Raw genomic sequence first — 19,949 nt, 5'->3', positions numbered from 1 at the left:
GTTGTAGCTCTGTTTTAACAAAAAAAATAAGCATAAACCTTAGCATAAACTATTTTAATCTACGACAATGTCATTATGACACATTTTACATTGTCATTTGGATGTCATTATGGCTTTCATAATAGCACTAGTGCTATTAAGAATTAATAATAACACGCAAATTTTAAAATAAGAAACAAGCAAAAAAAGGTACCTAAATACGTTTATTTATTGTAAACATTAATTATAATATCAGTACAATTGGTTTGTTGGTAATTGGTAAATTAATTCCAGACGATGACAGGTGAGTTGAATTTTTACAAAGTAAATTTATTTCCTGAGTGCTTGAACTTGTTGAAGACCCATCATTGCCAGAAATGTTACCCAAAATATTACATGACACTTTTTTCTTATTTGCTGTGGAATTCTCTATATAGTTCTCTGCCACTGTGTTAGAGCGCCAACCACTATGTCTTTTAACAGTTAATAAATCCACTCCTGAATCTGCAAGCAACGACGCAGACGATCTACGGAAATAATGTCCAGTGTATTGTTGTGGATTTGGAAGACTTAGGAACAATGCTATTTTATACGGTATTTTCCCTAAAGTATTAATGCCAACGGGTTGCTTAATACATTTTCCATTTCTGTACCCCACAAAAAATCGAGTATGCTCTGTGTTGCTTGGCCGCATAGCTATATATATATATATATATATATATATATATATATATATATATATATATATATATATATATATATATATATATATATATATATATATATATAATATATACGAATCGAAGCATTTCCACCATGTTTATTCCTTCAACATTCCCTTTCGTTCTAAAAAAATCTCGTGATATCTTTGTTTTCGTAAATGGAATAATGACATGAATGCATTGTCCTTCATCTTTAACATTTTGCAGCTGCAGATTTGTCAACTCGATTCGCCCGCCGGCGCCCGCTGGCTCTCGCAAGTCCCACTATCAATGAAATTTTTGTCAGGAAACAGGAAATAAGTTTTATCATCGGCTTCCAACAAAAAACGAGTTAAGTCTTCTTTTATTAAAATTCTCGATTTTTTTTACCAAAATCCTTCCGATTTTCTTTTTAGAAGTGCAATGAAATGGACGTACTTACTAATATCTGTATTTTTCTTCACTGATATAACTGAACGTAGCATGGAATAATATACCCAAAGTGATGAAGCCTTCCTATGTTTTGAAAGATGTTTAAAATATGCCAGGGGAACCTTTTCGTTACTACTATTCTTGATTCCTTTCCCTTTACACCAATCTTCAGGTTTTACATAGGCTTGCTCGTACGTTTGTCTTTCGGGAAGTAGGGAATCGACAACGTTTTGCGCAATGCCTTCAATATCCGAAGGGACACTTTCAGAATCAGAATCACCCATATTAATATTATTCTTTGCTAAAACTGAACGTTTAACACCATAGATAAAAAACTTATACTATTAAATAGATAGGCAACTTATAATACATTTCAATTTTATTATACAAGGGCGCCTCTAGTAGACGGAGGAAGAAATACTAATGGAAGAGAGGGGTGCGGGGAAGGGGGGTTGTTTTAGTTAATTTAAAATATATTTAGACATACATGTAAGAACACTTTGTGTGCTTTTAATTAGGTCGAACATATTATACACGATAAATCAACTGAATTAAAAGCATACAAAGTGTTCTTATATGTCGGATATTAATTAAAAAATATATTAAAAATACTAGAAATAGTATATATTAAGTTGTTACAGTTATAATTTAATCTTTGGTGGTTTTCAGCAAATAGCAGGCAGTTTTACATAATTTTCCTCCCTTTGAAGTGAATTGGAAACGGCTAGGTATATAATTTTGGTGTAGGCAAGATTCCCAGTTTGTTTCCGTTTGGGACCTGAAATAATCAAAACAAATTAAATCAGATGTAATTATCTGCTGATCATAAAAAAAAACGCGCGTCCTTAATTCCTTACATGCACCGTAAAAAAATTAAATAACTGCTCTGCAAGTAGCATTTATTAGCAGTACTAATTTAAAAAATCTATAACTGTAAGTAGATATGTTTAATTTACTTACCATTGTATCCTTCGGAAACCAGGTGTACGACAATTAAACTCCATGATAAAAAATAATTAAGAGTTATTACAAAACACAAATTGTCCCACCATTTTTAAAAAACATTGTCTAAAACAGAATACTGGCAAAAATCTGAAGGAATTTATGTTTTGAAAGATGTTTAAAATATGCCAGGAGAACCTTTTCGTTACTACTATTCTTGATTCCTTTCCCATTACACCAATCTTCAGGTTTTACATAGGCTTGCTCGTACGTTTGTCTTTCGGGAAGTAGGGAATCGACAACGTTTTGCGCAATGCCTTCAATATCCGAAGGGACACTTTCAGAATCAGAATCACCCATATTAATATTATTCTTTGCTAAAACTGAACGTTTAACACAAAATTGAACATCAATAATTGAGTTGTCAAAGTCAAAATGGAAACAATCAACTGCAATCAACAAGCACGGTTACCACGGCGTCGACTAATATCGGCACCTGATAATTTGGAATTTTAATTTTTATGAGGATATCTCTGATATTTTAAATTAAATAAAATCTCTTTCGATCGTCCCTCGTGTCGCGTCGTAGATTAAATTTTGAATGATACACATTCGATACGAACTTTTTAATGAAACTCGGCTAACGCCTGGTGGCTTAACGTTGCACGCGTTTCATTATGATGTTCGTATCGAACTTGTATCATTAATAACTATTAGCAATTTATAACCACACCTAAGTAATTTTGAAGCAAAATTAAACGTCTTAACTTACACTATTTTGCGTCAAAGTTTTAAGTCAACCGTGTGAATGACGTCATAACTACTATTCTTCAAACAAAATGCAAAGAATAGCTATGACGTCCAAAATATTTTATTATTTTTTTTTTCGGCAAAAACAGAAAACTGACAAATCTATTTGCTTGTTTTACGATGGAGATTTAATCTTAAAGGGTAATATAAATTTTTGACGTATAATTTCAGATTTAGAAATTTCTAATTCTAAATCCATATCAAAATACACGCGGCATATTATTTTTAGGATTAAGTACTGGTACGTCATTTAGAAGTTTTATTGGTGTAATTATTTGGTGCAAGTTTTATTGGTTGTTTTATTTTGAGTTTGGTATGTAAAAAAGAGGGATTTTTCAATGCGCAAGAGAAAAGAGGACAGTGAGTTCAAAAAGAGGACTATCCTCTGGAATAGAGGACGGTTGGCAACCCTATTTTACGCGCAACGGTTTTGCTAGTGAGGACATAAATTTAGGGTCATTTCGGCTATAACGAAATTTTTCAAAGGCCCAGAATTATAATTTTAGAAGATATTCATAAAAAATTTAAGCACTAGTTGATTAAAAAAAGAGTATACCATTAATATTGCAAATTATATATGTTATCCTTCTCATAGTATATGTCTATTTAATTTTTTGATTATGTAATGGGCACTTTGTTTACTCACTTGTTTCGTCGAACTGCTTGAATCCATTTTTCCTTTTGGTGGAATCGGTGTGAGAAACTATGAAGCTATAAAATGTTGTTTCGGGAGAATTGAATATCCAGGAAAGTTGAGTTATTGAATGTTATTGCACCCAACAATGCCCTAATTACGCCCTCCTTTACGCGTTAACATTTTTTTCGGCAATTTTATTAACATTTGAAATTGTCAATAATTGTTGTTTATTTCAGCAATCGAGTTTAGGCACAAAAATGGCACAAAGAATGACTTTCGGACTGTTTTCAAGTTCGGCAACACAGCGCTGCGAATTTGTGAGAATGAAAGGGCCTCAAGGCAAAGGCCATGCTGAAATGGCGGTGACAAAACCCAAAGGCTCCGGTGTAGAAACTCCAACTTCTGAGCCCGGATTTTGTGCCACCGATATGTGGGATTCGGATTGGGAGGTAGGTAATATGCTTAGAAAATATTGTCTGTTCCATCATGAAGCGAAAAAGACTAGGTACTTTGTATTTTAAAGACTGTATATTAAGAGTCTATTACGCTGTTTGTTCGGTCCGCTCTCAGGGGTCGAGTAAAGCGGGTGTGTGGCCCAAGGAAATATACAGAGTCCGGCAATAGTGCGTCGGGCATCTGTAGCTCCTAGAATAAAAAACTTGAGAATTTTGTTTAAGTGCAAACCTAAAATATGTACCAGGATGTATTTCAGGAAAATATTTTAACTTCTATAGGGTGGCTCAAAAAGTGTGAGTAGACCTGGATGATTTTTTTTAAATGGAACAGCCTGTATATTATTGCATTTTTGGCTTCTTTTCAGATCACTTTGCATAACTCTAAGATATGAATAAATATATTTCGACAGTTTCAGAGATATTAAAAAATAAATCAAAAATATATATTTTTCAGCCCTTCTTAAAAAAAAATATTAAAAATACAAGAACTGTTCTGAAATCAAGACTATTTTAGGCATTTACTTTAGATGGTCTGTACTTACTTTGTTATAAATATGAAAATCGTAAATCATACAGGATGTTTAAAATTCTACGCCAAACTTTCTAAAATATAAAATAATTTTTCTTCGTTTTTTTAAATGGAACACCCTGTATATAATTTTTTCAATAGACGGAGAATTAAAAAATGAACATTTTTTGTATTTAGAGTATTTCAAAAATTTTAACGATTTCGCAGATATTTGCAGTTTTATATTTCATATGGCATTTTCCACAGTAAATTTTTATCAAAGCTACCCAATAATTTTTCTCTCGTATCTGCGAAACCGTTAAAAATTTTGAAATACTCTAAATACAAAAAATGTTCATTTTTTAACTCTCGATCTAATAAAAAAATAATATACAGGGTGTTCCATTTAAAAAAACAAAGAAAAAATATTTTATATTTTAGAAAGTTTGACGTAGAATATTGAACATCCTGTATGATTTTGATACCATATTTATAGCAAAGTAAGAACAGACCATCTAAAGTAAATACCTAATATACTTTTGATTTCAGAACAGTTCCTGTATTTTTAATAATTTTTTAAGAAGGGCTGAAAAATATATATTTTGATTTATTTTTAATATCTCTGAAACTATCGAAATATATTTATTCATATCTTAGGGTTATGTAAAGTGATCTGAAAAGAATCCAAAAATGCAATAATATACAGGGTGTTCCATTTAAAAAAAATCATCCAGGTCCACTGACACTTTTTTGAGCCACCCTATAGAAGTTTACATATTTTCCTGAAATACGTCCTGGTACATACTTTAGGTTTGCACTTAAACAAAATTCTCAAGTTTTTTATTCTAGGAGCTACAGATGCCCGACGCACTATTGCCGGACCCTGTATATATTATATTTCTCCTATATCTGCCTAAGGCTTAGCCCGATCCTGTCGTGTTAAGCAACACCCAAAATTCCAAACACACGTGCTTGGATTAAGACTTGATTAAGGTTTTCAGAGCTTCAGCATTTGTCATAAAATAGAGAGAAATTTGTTACAAAACAAAACCATATAAATTATATATCACTGTAATCACAAAACTTCAATCTATTTCCGTATTGTAACGGAATTTTAAATTATGTCTTTATTTTCGAGAAAATTTAACTCCAAACGTAAAGAATATTTTGTTGATGTTTGACCATTAAAATCTTAAAAATAAAGAAGTTTTCTAAAAATGTGCTACAATACGGATATAGTATAATCCTTTATTTTTAATTTCCTTCTTCATTTGCGTAAAAATACCTAGCCAGTTTTACATAAAACGTTAAATGCCGAACGCTTATTGTGCTACTTTTTTCGACTAGTGAAATGGACTCTTAAGTTATTTTTAATTTAGGGAACAGCTTTTATTTGAAATCTTTTTTTCAAATTCATCCTTACCGTTTTCTCTGAACTTTGAAAAAAAAACACTTTATTTATATTTTTCACCCCTTCTTGGGGTGAATTTAAAAAAAATGTAATTGAAATTTATAATTTTCCAAACAAATTAAATAAAAATGTATTGTTGCTTAAATATATTGTTGCGGACCCGTACCGTGTGAACTCGGCCTTAGGCTTGGCGACGCCGACCTTCTAGAACGGCTAAAGGTGCGTATTCATTATCCGAACGAACGAACGAATGAAAGTCAGGTATATTTAGACGGGGACCGAACGCATGCGGCCGTTCGTTCGCTCGACAATCCATTTCGAGTCGGTACATCAAAGGCGTTCGCGTCCGATCTTCTCGTGCGGTTCTATCGTACGGTCCCCGTCCATACCACTAGCGAACATTGGTTCGTTCGTTCGTTCGGATAATGAATACGCACCTTAATAATTGACGGGACAAATCTGGATTGTCTGTTGCTCTCATATATAGGCAGACACCTGAGGCCTGAGGAGGATAGAGATAAACAACCGGTCGACGCGTACAGTTACAATTGCCGCGCTATATTCAAAATAAATTCCTGTTAGATAAATAGTTAGATAAATTGTAAATAAGTTATAAATAGTTCTTTAAGTTTTTTTAATAGTTATTGTTTGTTATTTAGTGTTAAATAAATTGTGTTTAAATAAATTGTGACTTTCTATCCACACGGAACCGACGAAAAACGTAACAATATGAATTTTTCAGCAACAAATTTTTTTTTAAATTTCTAGTATCATCCCCTAGCTTCTAGCCACCCTATCTCGGTTAATTTTGATCTGAGCAAGAAAAGTATAGAGATAATTTCTATGTAAAATTGGACGCTCCACAACTTTTATTTCAACTTTTTTTCTAGTTCTTACCGTTTCTCCAAAATGTAAAAAAAATAATTTTATTTAATTATTTTATTTTTTCACCCCCTCTCGGGGTGAATTGGGGTGAAAATTTTTAGATCTTTCTGAGTAACTTATATCAAAATTTCAAGTTTTTACCAAAACTTCGCATTTAGAGGCCTATTTTCTTGATAAATGATAGAGAAATATTTCCAAAATTTTAGAAATATTCATACAACCAGAAGATAAAATATAGAAAATTAGAAATATCAATTTTTATTTGTAGGATGATCCGGAAGATTTTTACCTCTACAGATCACAAAGACGTTTAAGCGATCCCAGCGCGAATATAAATAATTTTGTGAGAGGCAGTTGGAGGACCAAGTTGGATGTCAAAGCCAGGTCAGAGAGCGAAGGACTGGACAATTGGGATAATGGCGTCAGTGAAATTGAAGCAGGCGATTTAAGAGACGGTAAGTGACTATATCACATTTTAAATTATTAGCTGTGGCATAATTACTAATAGTCCAGTAAAAAAGGACACGAAAAGAGACTTAATTCGTCAACCAGGACTTTTTAGGCAGATTGTGTACCTTTTGGGGAGTAGTTTCGTAAGGGGCAAAAATCGTAACACCAGCTTTGGCCGAAAAAATGGCTCTAAATGGCCTAAAAATCAGTTTTTCGCAAATATCTGCCAAAATATGCAATTTACAAAATTTTTCTTGGAATAAAAAATGAAGCTTAGGTCATTATCTACAAAAAAAGTCCTGACACTTTTTGTAAAGTCCCGAGAAAACGCTTAAAAACGGCTCTAAAAGACCAAAGAAGGATTTCATGATCAAATGGAAGATTGGGTCCTTAGCTAAAAAATAATCCTGGTACTTTTTTAGCCGACCATACTAACAGGTATGGTAGGCTATTAAGATCGGAAAAAAAAGTTTTTTTAATTTCACTCAAAATGAGTTATTTGGGTCATAAATGACCTAAATACAAAATATTTTCATGGTGTCTGTTTGTCTGTCTGTCTGTAACACGATAACTCAAAAACCGCTAAACCGACTTTAACCAAATTTTCCATAAAAATACTGTGGCACCCGAGATTCTGGCTATTAGCACAGAATATCTAGCTACGCAACAGAAGCCTCGTTACATGTATAAAATCGTAGGTCTCAAAAGGAGACAGGCTTTTAAAGCCTGTCTCCAAATCAGATATTTTGATGCGGTAGTTTCGCTAGTACATAATAGAGGGCGATAAATTTAAAAGAAAACAGTTTTCTACAAACAAAATTTAAAAGAATTTTATGCAGTGTTGCCATTGTGTAATTTATTTTGTAATACTTCCTGATAAAGCCTACCTTCAAATTTGCTACATCATTTAAACGTATTAAAATAGATATAAGTATTTAACTTGCCATGTTAGTTGGAGTTAAATCTTACGAGCTGAATTAAAATCACTTCCTGATGTTTGATTCTAACTGAATCCTGAATTTTGATTGTAATCGACTATTATGACACCACTTCCTGACGTTCGATTGTGTTCATACCGTATGATCGGGAAAACACGGCGTTAGCGATGGCTATGAAATGAAAATCGCTGTCATTTTATGTGTAAATTTATATGGGATCGTCTTTTCCCAGCCAACTGGACGCCGTTTTTTTCGGTATGAGACGGTATTTGATATATACTTGCGTATTTTTCATGACATTGCAATATTATGGTACCATGAAGCATATCCAAGTGATACCGTAATATAGTACCATATTACGATACATGGCGTTCGATTGGGCTTAAACTTGTTTTATTACGTATCTTCAGTGACATTGTAATATTATGGTACCATGAAGCATATAAAGAGGTACCTTCTATAGTACCATATTATGATACTAATTCCTGACGTTCATTTGGGCTCATATTTGATATATACTTGCATATTTTTAATGACATTGCAATATTATGGTACCATGAAGCATATCAAGAGGTAGCATAATAGTACCATATACGATACCATTTCCCGGCGTGCGATTGGACTTATACTTGATATAGTAAGTATCTTCGGTGACATTGTAATATGATGGGATTATGGTGCATATAAAGTGGTACCTTAATATAGTACCATATTACGGTACCACTTCCTGACGTTCGATTGGGCTCATATTTAATTATACTTGCGTATTTTTGATGACATTGCAATATTATGGTACCATGAAGCATATCAAGGGTACCATAATGTAGTACCATATTACGATACCACTTCCTGACGTTCGATTGGGCTCATATTTGATTATACTTGCGTATTTTTGATGACATTGCAATATTATGCAATACCATGAAGCATATCAAGGGGTACCATAATGTAGTACCATATTACGATACCATTTCCTGGCGTTCGATTGGGCCCAAATTTGATATACTTGCGTTTCTTTATAAAGATTTGTTTAATTAATAATTTTAATTTATTTTACGAATTTTAATTTATTGTACGATGTCGTGACAGCAATTTTTATGCCGAACTAATATATTATTAATTGTACCTGTGTCACTTTTAAAATCTACCTAGGTCTATATAAATAACGTGGCAAACAGAAAAAATTTGTTATTATAGTATTTTTTAGTCAATTAACATTTTTGTACTGCATTTTAATAAATAATTTTCATTATTATTAAACGTATATTTCATTACTAACGTTTCAGCAGTAATAAATATCACTATCAATCGCCCTGTATATTATTAATTTTAAAGGTAATTGAAGTTATTTTCTTAGTTAACATAATAAAGTAGTGTATATTAAAAATGTATTTTGAGAGCATATGTTATCTAATAATATACTTAAAATTAAAACTATTTTAAAAGCCAAACGAATAATTAATATATGTGTATCTGACAAGAAACGAAGAATAGAAAGAAATTATTATACACCAGAAAAAGAATGGGATACCAATTAAAGTCTTTCTGAATCTGGCAACTGTGCATATTTAACCGAGCTTCAAGGCCGTCGACGTGCCGTCGATCTACGTCGATCCAAAACCGAAAATTGAAAATTTCCAATTATATTCTGATTATGATATTGTCGCGCCATCTAGTATTTTATTTGTGCAATTTTAGCTCTTTTATTTCGAGTATTTTTCTGTTGCGTAGCTAGATATTTTGTGCTATTAGTTTTTGGTGGGGGTGGGGGGTTGGTAAGGGCATATGGGAGGGGGTTAAACATTTTAAAAAATCGTAACTCCAAAATTACAGTAGCTAGCGAAACGCGGTTTTCAATTTAAGATTAGGAATAATATTTGCAACAAAATTTGTAATAACATCAAAATCAGTCAAAGTCGCAGTTTTTGAGATAAAAAAAATTTGAAAAAATTCCTTTACTTTGAAACTAAAAGAACTGCCTAACTTTTTATTAACATATTTTAGTATGGGCGGCTATACGTGCCTCCTGGCGCCAATTTTTTCGTAAAGTTGTTGGTAAAAAAACCAATTCGACTATTCGTAATAATACAATTTTCTTTTGTTAGCGATACTTTCCTGAAATCACAAAAAGTGGGAAAGCCACTCACAAATAGTTGTTTTTTTTATTAAAATGTGATTAAACAAATATTTCAAACTTTGTGAGTTGCTTATGAAGACTCTAAGAGCAACTGTTAAAAAAGATCTTGACAAATAAGTTATTATTAGTGAAAATATGAATAAGTTTGTAAAAATCCGATAATTTTTGGGTTAAGGAATGTTTGCCCGGTTTTGCCCGGAGAGCTGTTGATTCTACTTTTTAAAAGAACTATGAATCATCAAAAAATTTTAAGTTTTAACTGAGTTATTAAACAATTTGTCCTATCAATCAATGATACGCTTATGAAATCTATCTTACGGGGCGTTAAGACTCGGAGAGAAAATTCAGGGATTTTCGAGGCGGAATATCTCGAAAACTACTAATTTTACGTAAAAAATGATAAGGACCATTTTTCTAGATAATGACCTAAGCTTTATTTTTTTATTTCAAGCAAAATGTTGTAAATTGCATATTTTGGCAGATATTTGCAAAAAACTGACTTTTCGGCCATTTGGAGCCATTTTTCGGCCAAAGCTGACTGAGCACGGTGTTACAATTTTTTCTTCTAAAACTACTCCCCAAAAGGTACACAATCCGCCTGATAAGTCCCGGTCGACGAATTAAGCAATGGTTTCAGTACCGAAGTATAATTTCTGTATCTGATAAAGCTATTTGACTATATATAATGTTTTGTTATATGAAGAAAATCGTTAAACACTTATATGCCGAAACATTCATAAAAGGACACAATTGAGAAGTACGAGTTTTAAAAACATTCGAGGGTAAAGTCAATTGGAAGTAGAGGCAGGACACTGGTTAAACAAACAATAGATATAACATCCTAGGTCCATATTTAGTCGAATTAGATTAGAAATTTCAAATGTAGCTGCTTAAAATGTACGAATTAGTGCTTTAATAGGTCCAAAACATTAATTTTATAATAATTATAAATAGTTTTTGGACCTATTTGGTACAAAAAATCATGGCCTAAATACTTATAAAATTTTTTGCTTGTTGTAGGCCAGTCCGGTCCTGCTTCTATGTCCAAATCGAGCTGCTGTGGCTGTTTCCAAAGAAGGAAGCGTGGTTCCGTCATCCTGCTCGAAATGTATGACAGACCGCCTTGTTTGAACCCCCTAAAATGCGCCTTAAAAGCCCCGCTGGGGCCACCAGAGAATAAGTGCGTTTGTACCTCGCACGTGACTAATTTACTGAACCAATCGGAATATGAGGTGGGGAAGGAAAAAGTAAAGAAAAAGAGTAAGCAGCTTAAAGTGGTGAAAGAAGGAAAACGAAAAAATAACAAGTTTAATACTGAGTTTGAATTTGCGGACGATGCTATCAGTTTGAACAGCGACTCAGTTGAAGACAGACCTCCTAGCAGGGCTTCAATTAAAAGTAACAAAAGTAATACTTCTTTGGAGAAAAGTACTACTGAAAATCCCTACATTACCGTCAACGGTAAAGAGGAATTGCCTTGTGTACAGGAAATAAAGAAAATATGCATATCGGACAATATATCTACAAAGGAACCACAGCGTGTTAGTGTGGATAATGTAAATAATTACGTAAACACACCCGATGATAACCAAACCAACAAGAACGCGTCTAGAATTAAGTTCAATGCTTCCAACAGAAATTTTGATGGAAACTACAACAAGCTCACCATCAAAAATATTTACAGCTACTGTACGCTACCAAAAAATTCAAAAAAGAATGGGAAAACTTATGTAAGAGGACAAAAGCACGTGATTCCGCCTAAAAGAGTAACCCCCGATGGTACTAACATATACTACTGGTGTGACCTTAACAAAAAATACCTGAATGGTAAGATTTTAACGGTATAACACTATTAAGTTATATATTATATAAAAAACTACACTTTATGTCGGACTTTGCTGCTGCAACACAGATTTACACTGCCCCATCACAAGCAATCAAAATACTTTCATCAATCTAGATGCTTTATTTATATCAAATAAACTTTTAGTCACGTGATTAATCTTGACTGGCACAGCGTTGACTAATTTTACGTATTTTCTTTTAATCAAAATATTTTAGGAATCAAAAAATAAATATATGTACAGGGTGGGTCAAATTCAACGCTTTAAAATGGAAACACCCTTTTCTATAGGAGATAGACAAAAACTAATATCGGTGTCTGGAGTTCAATTTTTGTCAAAGACATGATGGTGAAAACCGCATTTCGATATCTGTTACCGTTTCGGAGTTAAGGCTGATTCATGGTACACCGTGACGGGCCGGGGCCGTGCGACGGTGAAGGCACGGCCAAACATTGTCAAATGTTATTTATACTTATGCATTCATGCTAAGCCGAGCACGGGCCGAGCTTCGCCGGAACGCGTCCGTGCCCCGTCCGAGAAATGTTGGTGTACATTTTTCCTCGGATCCGCTACGGTCCGGCCCCGTTGCGGCAAACCATAGCGGCAAACATAAATGAGTCGCCCGGGCTAAATACTTCGTTCGTCTACGGGCCTATAGCGACTGTTTTCTAGTAGTGTTGCCGCACCCAACTTTTAGCGCGTACCACATTATAAACTAAAAATGTACCACTTTGGTACAATTTTTTAAAGCACAACAAAATACATCTGCAAATGACTTTAACTGGTTTGGTCGTTGTGAATTTCTTCATAAATTTCTACATAAAAAAACTTCCTGGAGAAAGACACAAATCGAGACGAAAAACATGAAATTGAAATTCAGAAAACCCAATTATAAGTATGTATAGGTTGAAGAAATCTAAGTAATTCTAATACTACACACAATACTTGGAAAACTTAAATTTTAGTTAAAAAACGCAAATATAGAAGCATGTTAGAAACAGTAAATTTTCAAGTTTTTTCTTTGGGTTATTTAATATAGGCAACGCTATAGACATTACAACGTTTATAATACGTCGTTAATTAATGCGGATTGTCTCCGAATGGTATCGGTAAGCGCGTTTAATGCAATATCAACGACAATAATTATTAAATATCTATTCATTTTCGGTGCGCGTTGGAAATAATTATTGTACCAAATCATCCTGGATTTGAAAATGTAGTACCACTGTACCAAATAGAATTAAAAGTATCAAATTTGGTACAAATGTACCACTGCGGCAACACTGTTTTCTAGAATATAATCGGCATGGACATGATCCCCGTTGTCCACTCGGTGTAGCATATATTGAAGGCCCGGACGTGGCTCGGTGTCTACTTTACGGAACGTGCCCGGCTCGGGTACGGCCCGGTGTACCATGAATCAGCCTTTACGGGATGTTTTTCAAAAATATGCATTTCTAACAAATCGCTGTAACTTTTTTGCTATGGAAAATTTTATTTGCTATGAGAGATGCAGAATTTTATAACTATTTAAACTATATTTAACCAACATCGACCCATTTAAACTATATCTAATAACAATAAAAATAAATAGCAAACCAAGATATGAGATTTTGCTACAGGTGTTCGACTTATCGACAGTCTTCTGTTATGGACAGACGGGGCAGTTTTTGAACATTTCTCGCGAAATTCATTAACTCAGTGGGGATGAAAGATACCCTCTCATAGCTGCTAAGCATTTCTAATTCTTGTCTAGATTATACGGAAGAATAAGGAACCTTTATTCTCCCGCAAATATATCCATAGGATTAGATCCATGGGCACTAAGTCAGGCGGCCTCGACGGCCAACGGCTGTGATCTTGGTTAGCTCTTCAATTATTCTTTAAATTGGCTGCAAAAATTTGTTGATAACTTCAGCGGTCAGAGGCGGTGCGTCGTCTTGCTGGAAAAATATGTTTTCGAGTTTCATTAAGGGGTCCAAAGCCTATACTAGTTAAAAGTGGCGAACTTTTAAAAATTCTGTATATTTGAAGGGGATTATAACAAAATATCAAGTGTGCTATATTTTTGGAAAGGTAATTTTAAATTCTTTTCAATTAATTAAAAATATAGGGGGTGTCCCAAATAAAAAATCATTTTTTCTGTTGATAAATCAAAAAAAAAATTATACTTAAACTATTAAATTCTACGTAAAAAGGTGCTTTGGAAATATTTTCATAGAAATACAAAATTTTCCATATCAAAAAAGGTATGGCGATTTGTTAAAAATGTACATTTTGGAAAAACTCCGAAACTCCGAAACGGTAACAGATATTGATGTACGGTTTTCACCATCATGTTTTTGGTGAAAATTGAGCTCCAGACACCGATATTAGTTTTCGCCTATCTCCTATAGAAAAGGGTGTTTCCATTTAAAAGCGTCGAATTTGACCCACACTGTACATATAAATATAGTATTTTTAATACCTATTTAGAGGTACCAGCCGTTTTAGTAACTTAACGTATGCGGCTTCTTGCACCATCTAAACCCGCATGAAAAAAATTAGGTTATGACCTTTGTCATGCCAAATGCTTGACATATTTCTTATGGCATTGGCGGAGTGACTTGAAATTTCATATTATCAGTGGCGGTTTATAATAATAAAAATTAATTTTATGAAATTCTAAAGATGTTGACGTAATAAAAAAAATATAAAAGAAGCGCACTAATTTTAAAAATATCGTTTTATTAACTAGATACCGAGTTTTCTTAAAAAAATACCTATATTATTTAAGATCTCGATTTAAGGCTTATACCAAAGAATATCTTAACTTATACTTATGCTTAATGTAGTAAACTATATTCAAAACGATTTAGGATCCGATTTAAGGCAATTCAAAAAGCGTCTGATGCACTAAAAGTATAATAAATAATATAACAAGAAGTCGAGCAAGCAGTAATAATATTTATTTAAGGGCTCGTTTAAGTACAAATTCTACAGAAAAACAGGTTTAAAGAGCTTTTCGCTTTTAGCAGCATGGTATTTGTTCAAAAATAATATTCTTTTTAATCTGATTCAGGCTTTCCAATAACTGTTTTCTTCCATCCGGTTTTTTGAAATGAAAACCCATTTTTTTAATTCCCAAATATAACGAACTTTTGGAAATCTTAGTTTCTGGAGACTCTTCGATAAATTGCAGGAAAATAGTTTCTACTGTGATTTTCCTTTCGCGCATACATTTTGTAAATTACTTCCCTCAAACAATGTAGGGTATTCTTAGTAATTCGGATTTTGCTCCGGGAAACGCTTGCAGACATATTTCTTCTAAATTCGAAATCTGTAGCTCTGTTTGGTTTTTCTAGATTATATAATGTGCATTCTGGGACTTTTAGTGCTTCGGATGCTTTTTGAATTGCCTTAAATCGAGATCCTAAATCGTTTTGAAAATAGTTTACTACATTAAGCATAAGTTTTTTGGATTCATCAGAATATAGCATTTTTATATCTTATTTTGCGTTATGACATTAACATTTTGGAAAAACTCCGAAACTCCGAAACGGTAACAGATATTGATGTACGGTTTTCACCATCATGTTTTTGGTGAAAATTGAGCTCCAGACACCGATATTAGTTTTCGCCTATCTCCTATAGAAAAGGGTGTTTCCATTTAAAAGCGTCGAATTTGGTGGGTCAACCCACACTGTACATATAAATAGTTATTTTCAAATCAACAAAACTCACCTTCTTAACAGCACCTTAGGGACATGTGGGACATTACAACTACTTTCCCGTTCAAAATATTCTAATAAAGTTGCAATGAGTTTTTTACGGCTATTAAGCTTTCTTGTACACTTCGCACTAAAAGAGGTTCTAAAAAGAACAATGTTCGACGGCAAGGTCCGTTAGTAAACATTTTGAAAATGTCAGGAAATAAATAAATAAATGCGGCAACTTGACATTTTTTTACAGCGGGGTACCACCTGAATCCCCAGCGCGAAATTTAAATTCTAGTTAGTCAGCATGGCGCCGAATATTGCCATGGTTAGCAACAGTGAATTTAAAAATCGCGCCTTCGATTACGTAACTAAAAGTTTAATTGATATCAAATATACAGGGTGTCCCAGAAATAAGTGCAAGTATTTTAAGGGGTGGTAGATCTCGTTTTACTTTGAAAATTTCCAAAAAAAAGATTTTTTGCTAAAATTTTGAGAACCAGAATAAAAACCAGAATAAAAACCTCATAGGCGGGGTTCTGGGGTTGAACTATACTACCAGTTACAATACTTGCACTTATTTCTGGGACACTCTGTATAATATAATTATTAGGTACCTTTTAAATGGTTTTACTGAAGAAACCAGAAGGTTTAGATATAGAAACATGATATATCTTTGAAAAACAGTTTTATTTGGGTTCCAATTTTTTAAATAATATACATAGACTGGAATTTAAATTTTAAAATAACAATAATTTAAGCGATTTTACAAATATCGGAAATAATTATTTTTTCTGACTTTTCTGTTTGGTATCCAATCAGTTGATTTGGACAGATCGAATATGTCGACTTTCCTTAACCTATAAACGAAATTTTAGCTTTCAATATGCCAAATTTATGATTTAACCAATGCTTATTCAAGATCATGTTTTTGATAATTTTACACATATTTTATTTTTTATCTCGAAAACTATTAGAGATCGGTATAGGTTAAGTATAATAGAAAATTTTTGAGATATGGTTGCGATATATGTAAGTAGTTTTGAAAAAATATAATAATATACCGGGTGTTCCATTTAAAATAACGAAGACGCTACCACTTTTACTATGAAGCGGCAACACGGTAACGCTGAAAATAATTTAGACAATAACAAACAGTGCCTTTATGCAAAAATCTAAATTTTCAAAAAAATCCTATCACCGGTTCTCCACAAACGTCTAACGTGCCATGGCCGTGAATCACCCTGTATAACACTACACTCTTTTTATAACATATTAACAGTTTTATAATTAATTAAATCAAATGGTCTCTTTTAATGTCCTACTTACTAAAGTAATAAAAATTGGTCAAGTGCGAGTCGGACTCGCGGACGAAGGCTTTCTTACCATTCATCTATACTAATACAGTACGTCTATCCGTTCTGTGGCTACGGGGTATCCGTGAGAGGGGAAACGATATTCTCTCGATGTTTTTCTTAAAAAATTAGACAACGCGTCCCATCAATAAAACTTCGACAAATTTGCAAGTAGCCAATAAAATGAGTGGGCGGATCAATTTGTGGTGACGTACTCGTCAAGTCGACGTATAAAATATATTGCTGTTTATTTAAATGTTTTTTGTCCGCATTCCTTTCATAGACACAGATCCAACAGGCGAACTGTATATAAAATCCTTAAGTGACTGACATACTGATTAATCACGATCCTGCTCTAACCACTCAACGTAAGAAGCTCAATTTTGGCATACAGGTTGATTCTAGGGTGTAGAGGTTCGATAAGAAGGGATTTTTCGAAATTCCAGTTTCAAGAGAGTGAAACCACCCCTCAAATATTACAATATTTTTTATTTAAAAAACGGTCAACTTTCCGAAAAAACGCTTAAACACGTATATTTTATTTTGTTTTTTACATATTTTAAGATTTTTTAAAAATGTATACAGGGTGTTTTGAAAAATCTGGTCATTGATTAATCACGATCCTGCTTAAAACGCTTGACGTAAAAAGCTGATTTTTGGAAAATATATTGACTTTAGGGTGTAGAGGTTCGATAAGAAGGGATTTTTCGAAACTCGAATTCTAAGGGAGTGAAATCACCCCTCAAATATTAGAATATTTTTTATTTACAAACCGGTGAGTTTTTCGGAAAAACTCTTAAACACGTATATTTTATTTTGTTGTTTTTAAGATTTTTTCTAAATTTATACAGGGTGTTTCATAAAATATGACCATTGAGTAATCACGATTCTTCTTAAACTGCTTGACGTTTAAAGCTGATTTTTGGCAAACGGATTGACTGTGGGGTGTTAAGGTTCGATAAGGAGGGGTTTCTCGAATCTCAAATTCGAAGAGGGTGAAAACGCCCCTCAAATATTACAATATTTGTTATTTAAAAAACTGTTAGTCTTTCGGGAAAACGCTTGGACACGCATAATTTATTTTGTTTCTTTTTACATATTTTGAAATTTTTTAAAAAATCATACAGGGTGTTCGAAAAAGTTGGGTAATTTCTTAACCACGATTCTGCTTAAACTGCTTGACGTAAAAAGCTTATTTTTGGCAAACGGATTTTTCGAAAGTCAAATTCCAACGAGATGAAACTACCCCTTAAATATTACCAAGTTATATAATAATATCGCCATATTGTTTTTTCTCATGCTGACATAAATGTGAGAAAATTTTACCAAGTTTGTATGTTAATGGAAATACTTGCTTTGCTTTATCACCACCATTACAAATGATTAATTCGACGCGAACGAAGTCGCTGGTACACGCTAGTTATCTATACAAAATTAGACACTATATATTATTACAAACTTTTTTTCCGATTTAGCTGAAATTTTGAATTCGCGTATAAGTAATTTAAAAAAAAACGAAGAAACACATTACTAAAAATTGTATTAATCAATAATAAATATGTAAAAAGTAAAAATAAATATGTAAAAATTAAAAAACGATTCGCCTTGAAAAAAAGTCGCCTTGACTAGGATTCGAACCTGCCTTACTACGGCTCCAACGTCATAGCAGCGTAAAGTCCTAACGCTTTAACCACGCGGCCCCGAGGACTTTAAAGATTCTATGTAAAGTTATTACTTAAAAGATAATGTTTAGTGAAAGTACTTTTTTTATTTAGAAACATTTATTTAATTTTGTTTTTAGTATTTGTTCTTATAGCGGCAACATAGATACATTATCTGTAAAGATTTCAACTGTCTAGCTATAACGGTTCATAAGATAGACCTTTGTGACAGACGGACGGACGGACGGACAGCGAAGTCTTAAGTAATAGGGTTCCCGTTTTTACCCTTTGTGTACGGAACCCTAAAAAATTAATTTGGAGGTATTATTAGTGTAGGCAGAAATAAATTATTACATTTCACTGTTAAATTTAGTATGAATGTTGGTATTTTTGCAGAATTGGGAGATGGCGCATATAATCCCTTATGGACCATGCGAGGATTCACTCAAACGTTTCATTTCTGGAAAGAAAACAAACGTGCACAATCCATACCACTGAATGCCTTTCTTACCTATGTCACATTGCCATGGTGGAGTATAGCAAAAGGTATTATTCTCACATCTTCACCATATTATGTTAAATTTTTAAATTCAGCCAATCCACCATTCTGTCAAGAACATTCAAAGTTTATTTGGGAATTTTTTAAAATAATTTCCGACATGTTTATTCTTTTTCAGATATTTTGGATCACAGAGAAGGACCGATATTGACATTTTAAATTACATCGAATGGGACGTAACAGGACCTTGTATTTAAAGTTCTTGGTGTCATGTAGTGGTATTGTTTAAGTAAATAATACCAATTTTCAAAGTAATGCTAAAAATGTAAAAAACAATAATTATTGTACTAAGAAAATAAAAGAGTTAGAATTTTTTAAACAGCTTATTTCATAGAATGTAATTTCAATTTCACATAAAAATATATAATTGAAAAAATTAGATCATGAAATTATTTAACGTTGGGATATACCAATTTTTTGTACTCACCATGTTTTTTAGCCGACCATACCAATAGTATGGTAGGCTATTAAGATCGACAAAAAAAAGTTTTTTTAATTTCGCTCAAAATGAGTTATTTAGGTCATAAATGAAAAATCATGAATAAATGAC

At 32.9% G+C, this 19,949-nt stretch overlaps 1 protein-coding gene across 1 annotated transcript in view; it reads left to right on the top strand.

The window, feature by feature from the left end:
- Window positions 1–19,746, top strand: part of LOC115891289 — a 44,888-nt gene extending 25,142 nt beyond the window's left edge. Inside the window, exons 5-9 of the mRNA XM_030911733.1 lie at window positions 3,738–3,950; window positions 7,029–7,215; window positions 11,306–12,112; window positions 19,237–19,386; window positions 19,518–19,746. Of these exons, the coding sequence (XP_030767593.1) occupies window positions 3,738–3,950; window positions 7,029–7,215; window positions 11,306–12,112; window positions 19,237–19,386; window positions 19,518–19,558 (1,398 nt within the window). The 3' untranslated portion in view covers window positions 19,559–19,746. The remainder of the gene's footprint in view (window positions 1–3,737; window positions 3,951–7,028; window positions 7,216–11,305; window positions 12,113–19,236; window positions 19,387–19,517) is intronic.
- The last annotated feature ends 203 nt before the right edge of the window (window positions 19,747–19,949 follow it).

This window comes from Sitophilus oryzae, unplaced genomic scaffold (assembly GCF_002938485.1).
Source record: "Sitophilus oryzae breed Bouriz unplaced genomic scaffold, Soryzae_2.0 scaffold_980_pilon_pilon, whole genome shotgun sequence".
NCBI lineage: Eukaryota > Metazoa > Arthropoda > Insecta > Coleoptera > Curculionidae > Sitophilus > Sitophilus oryzae.
Note: the sequence above shows the minus strand (reverse complement) of the source record. Positions and strands in the feature narration are given on the sequence as shown.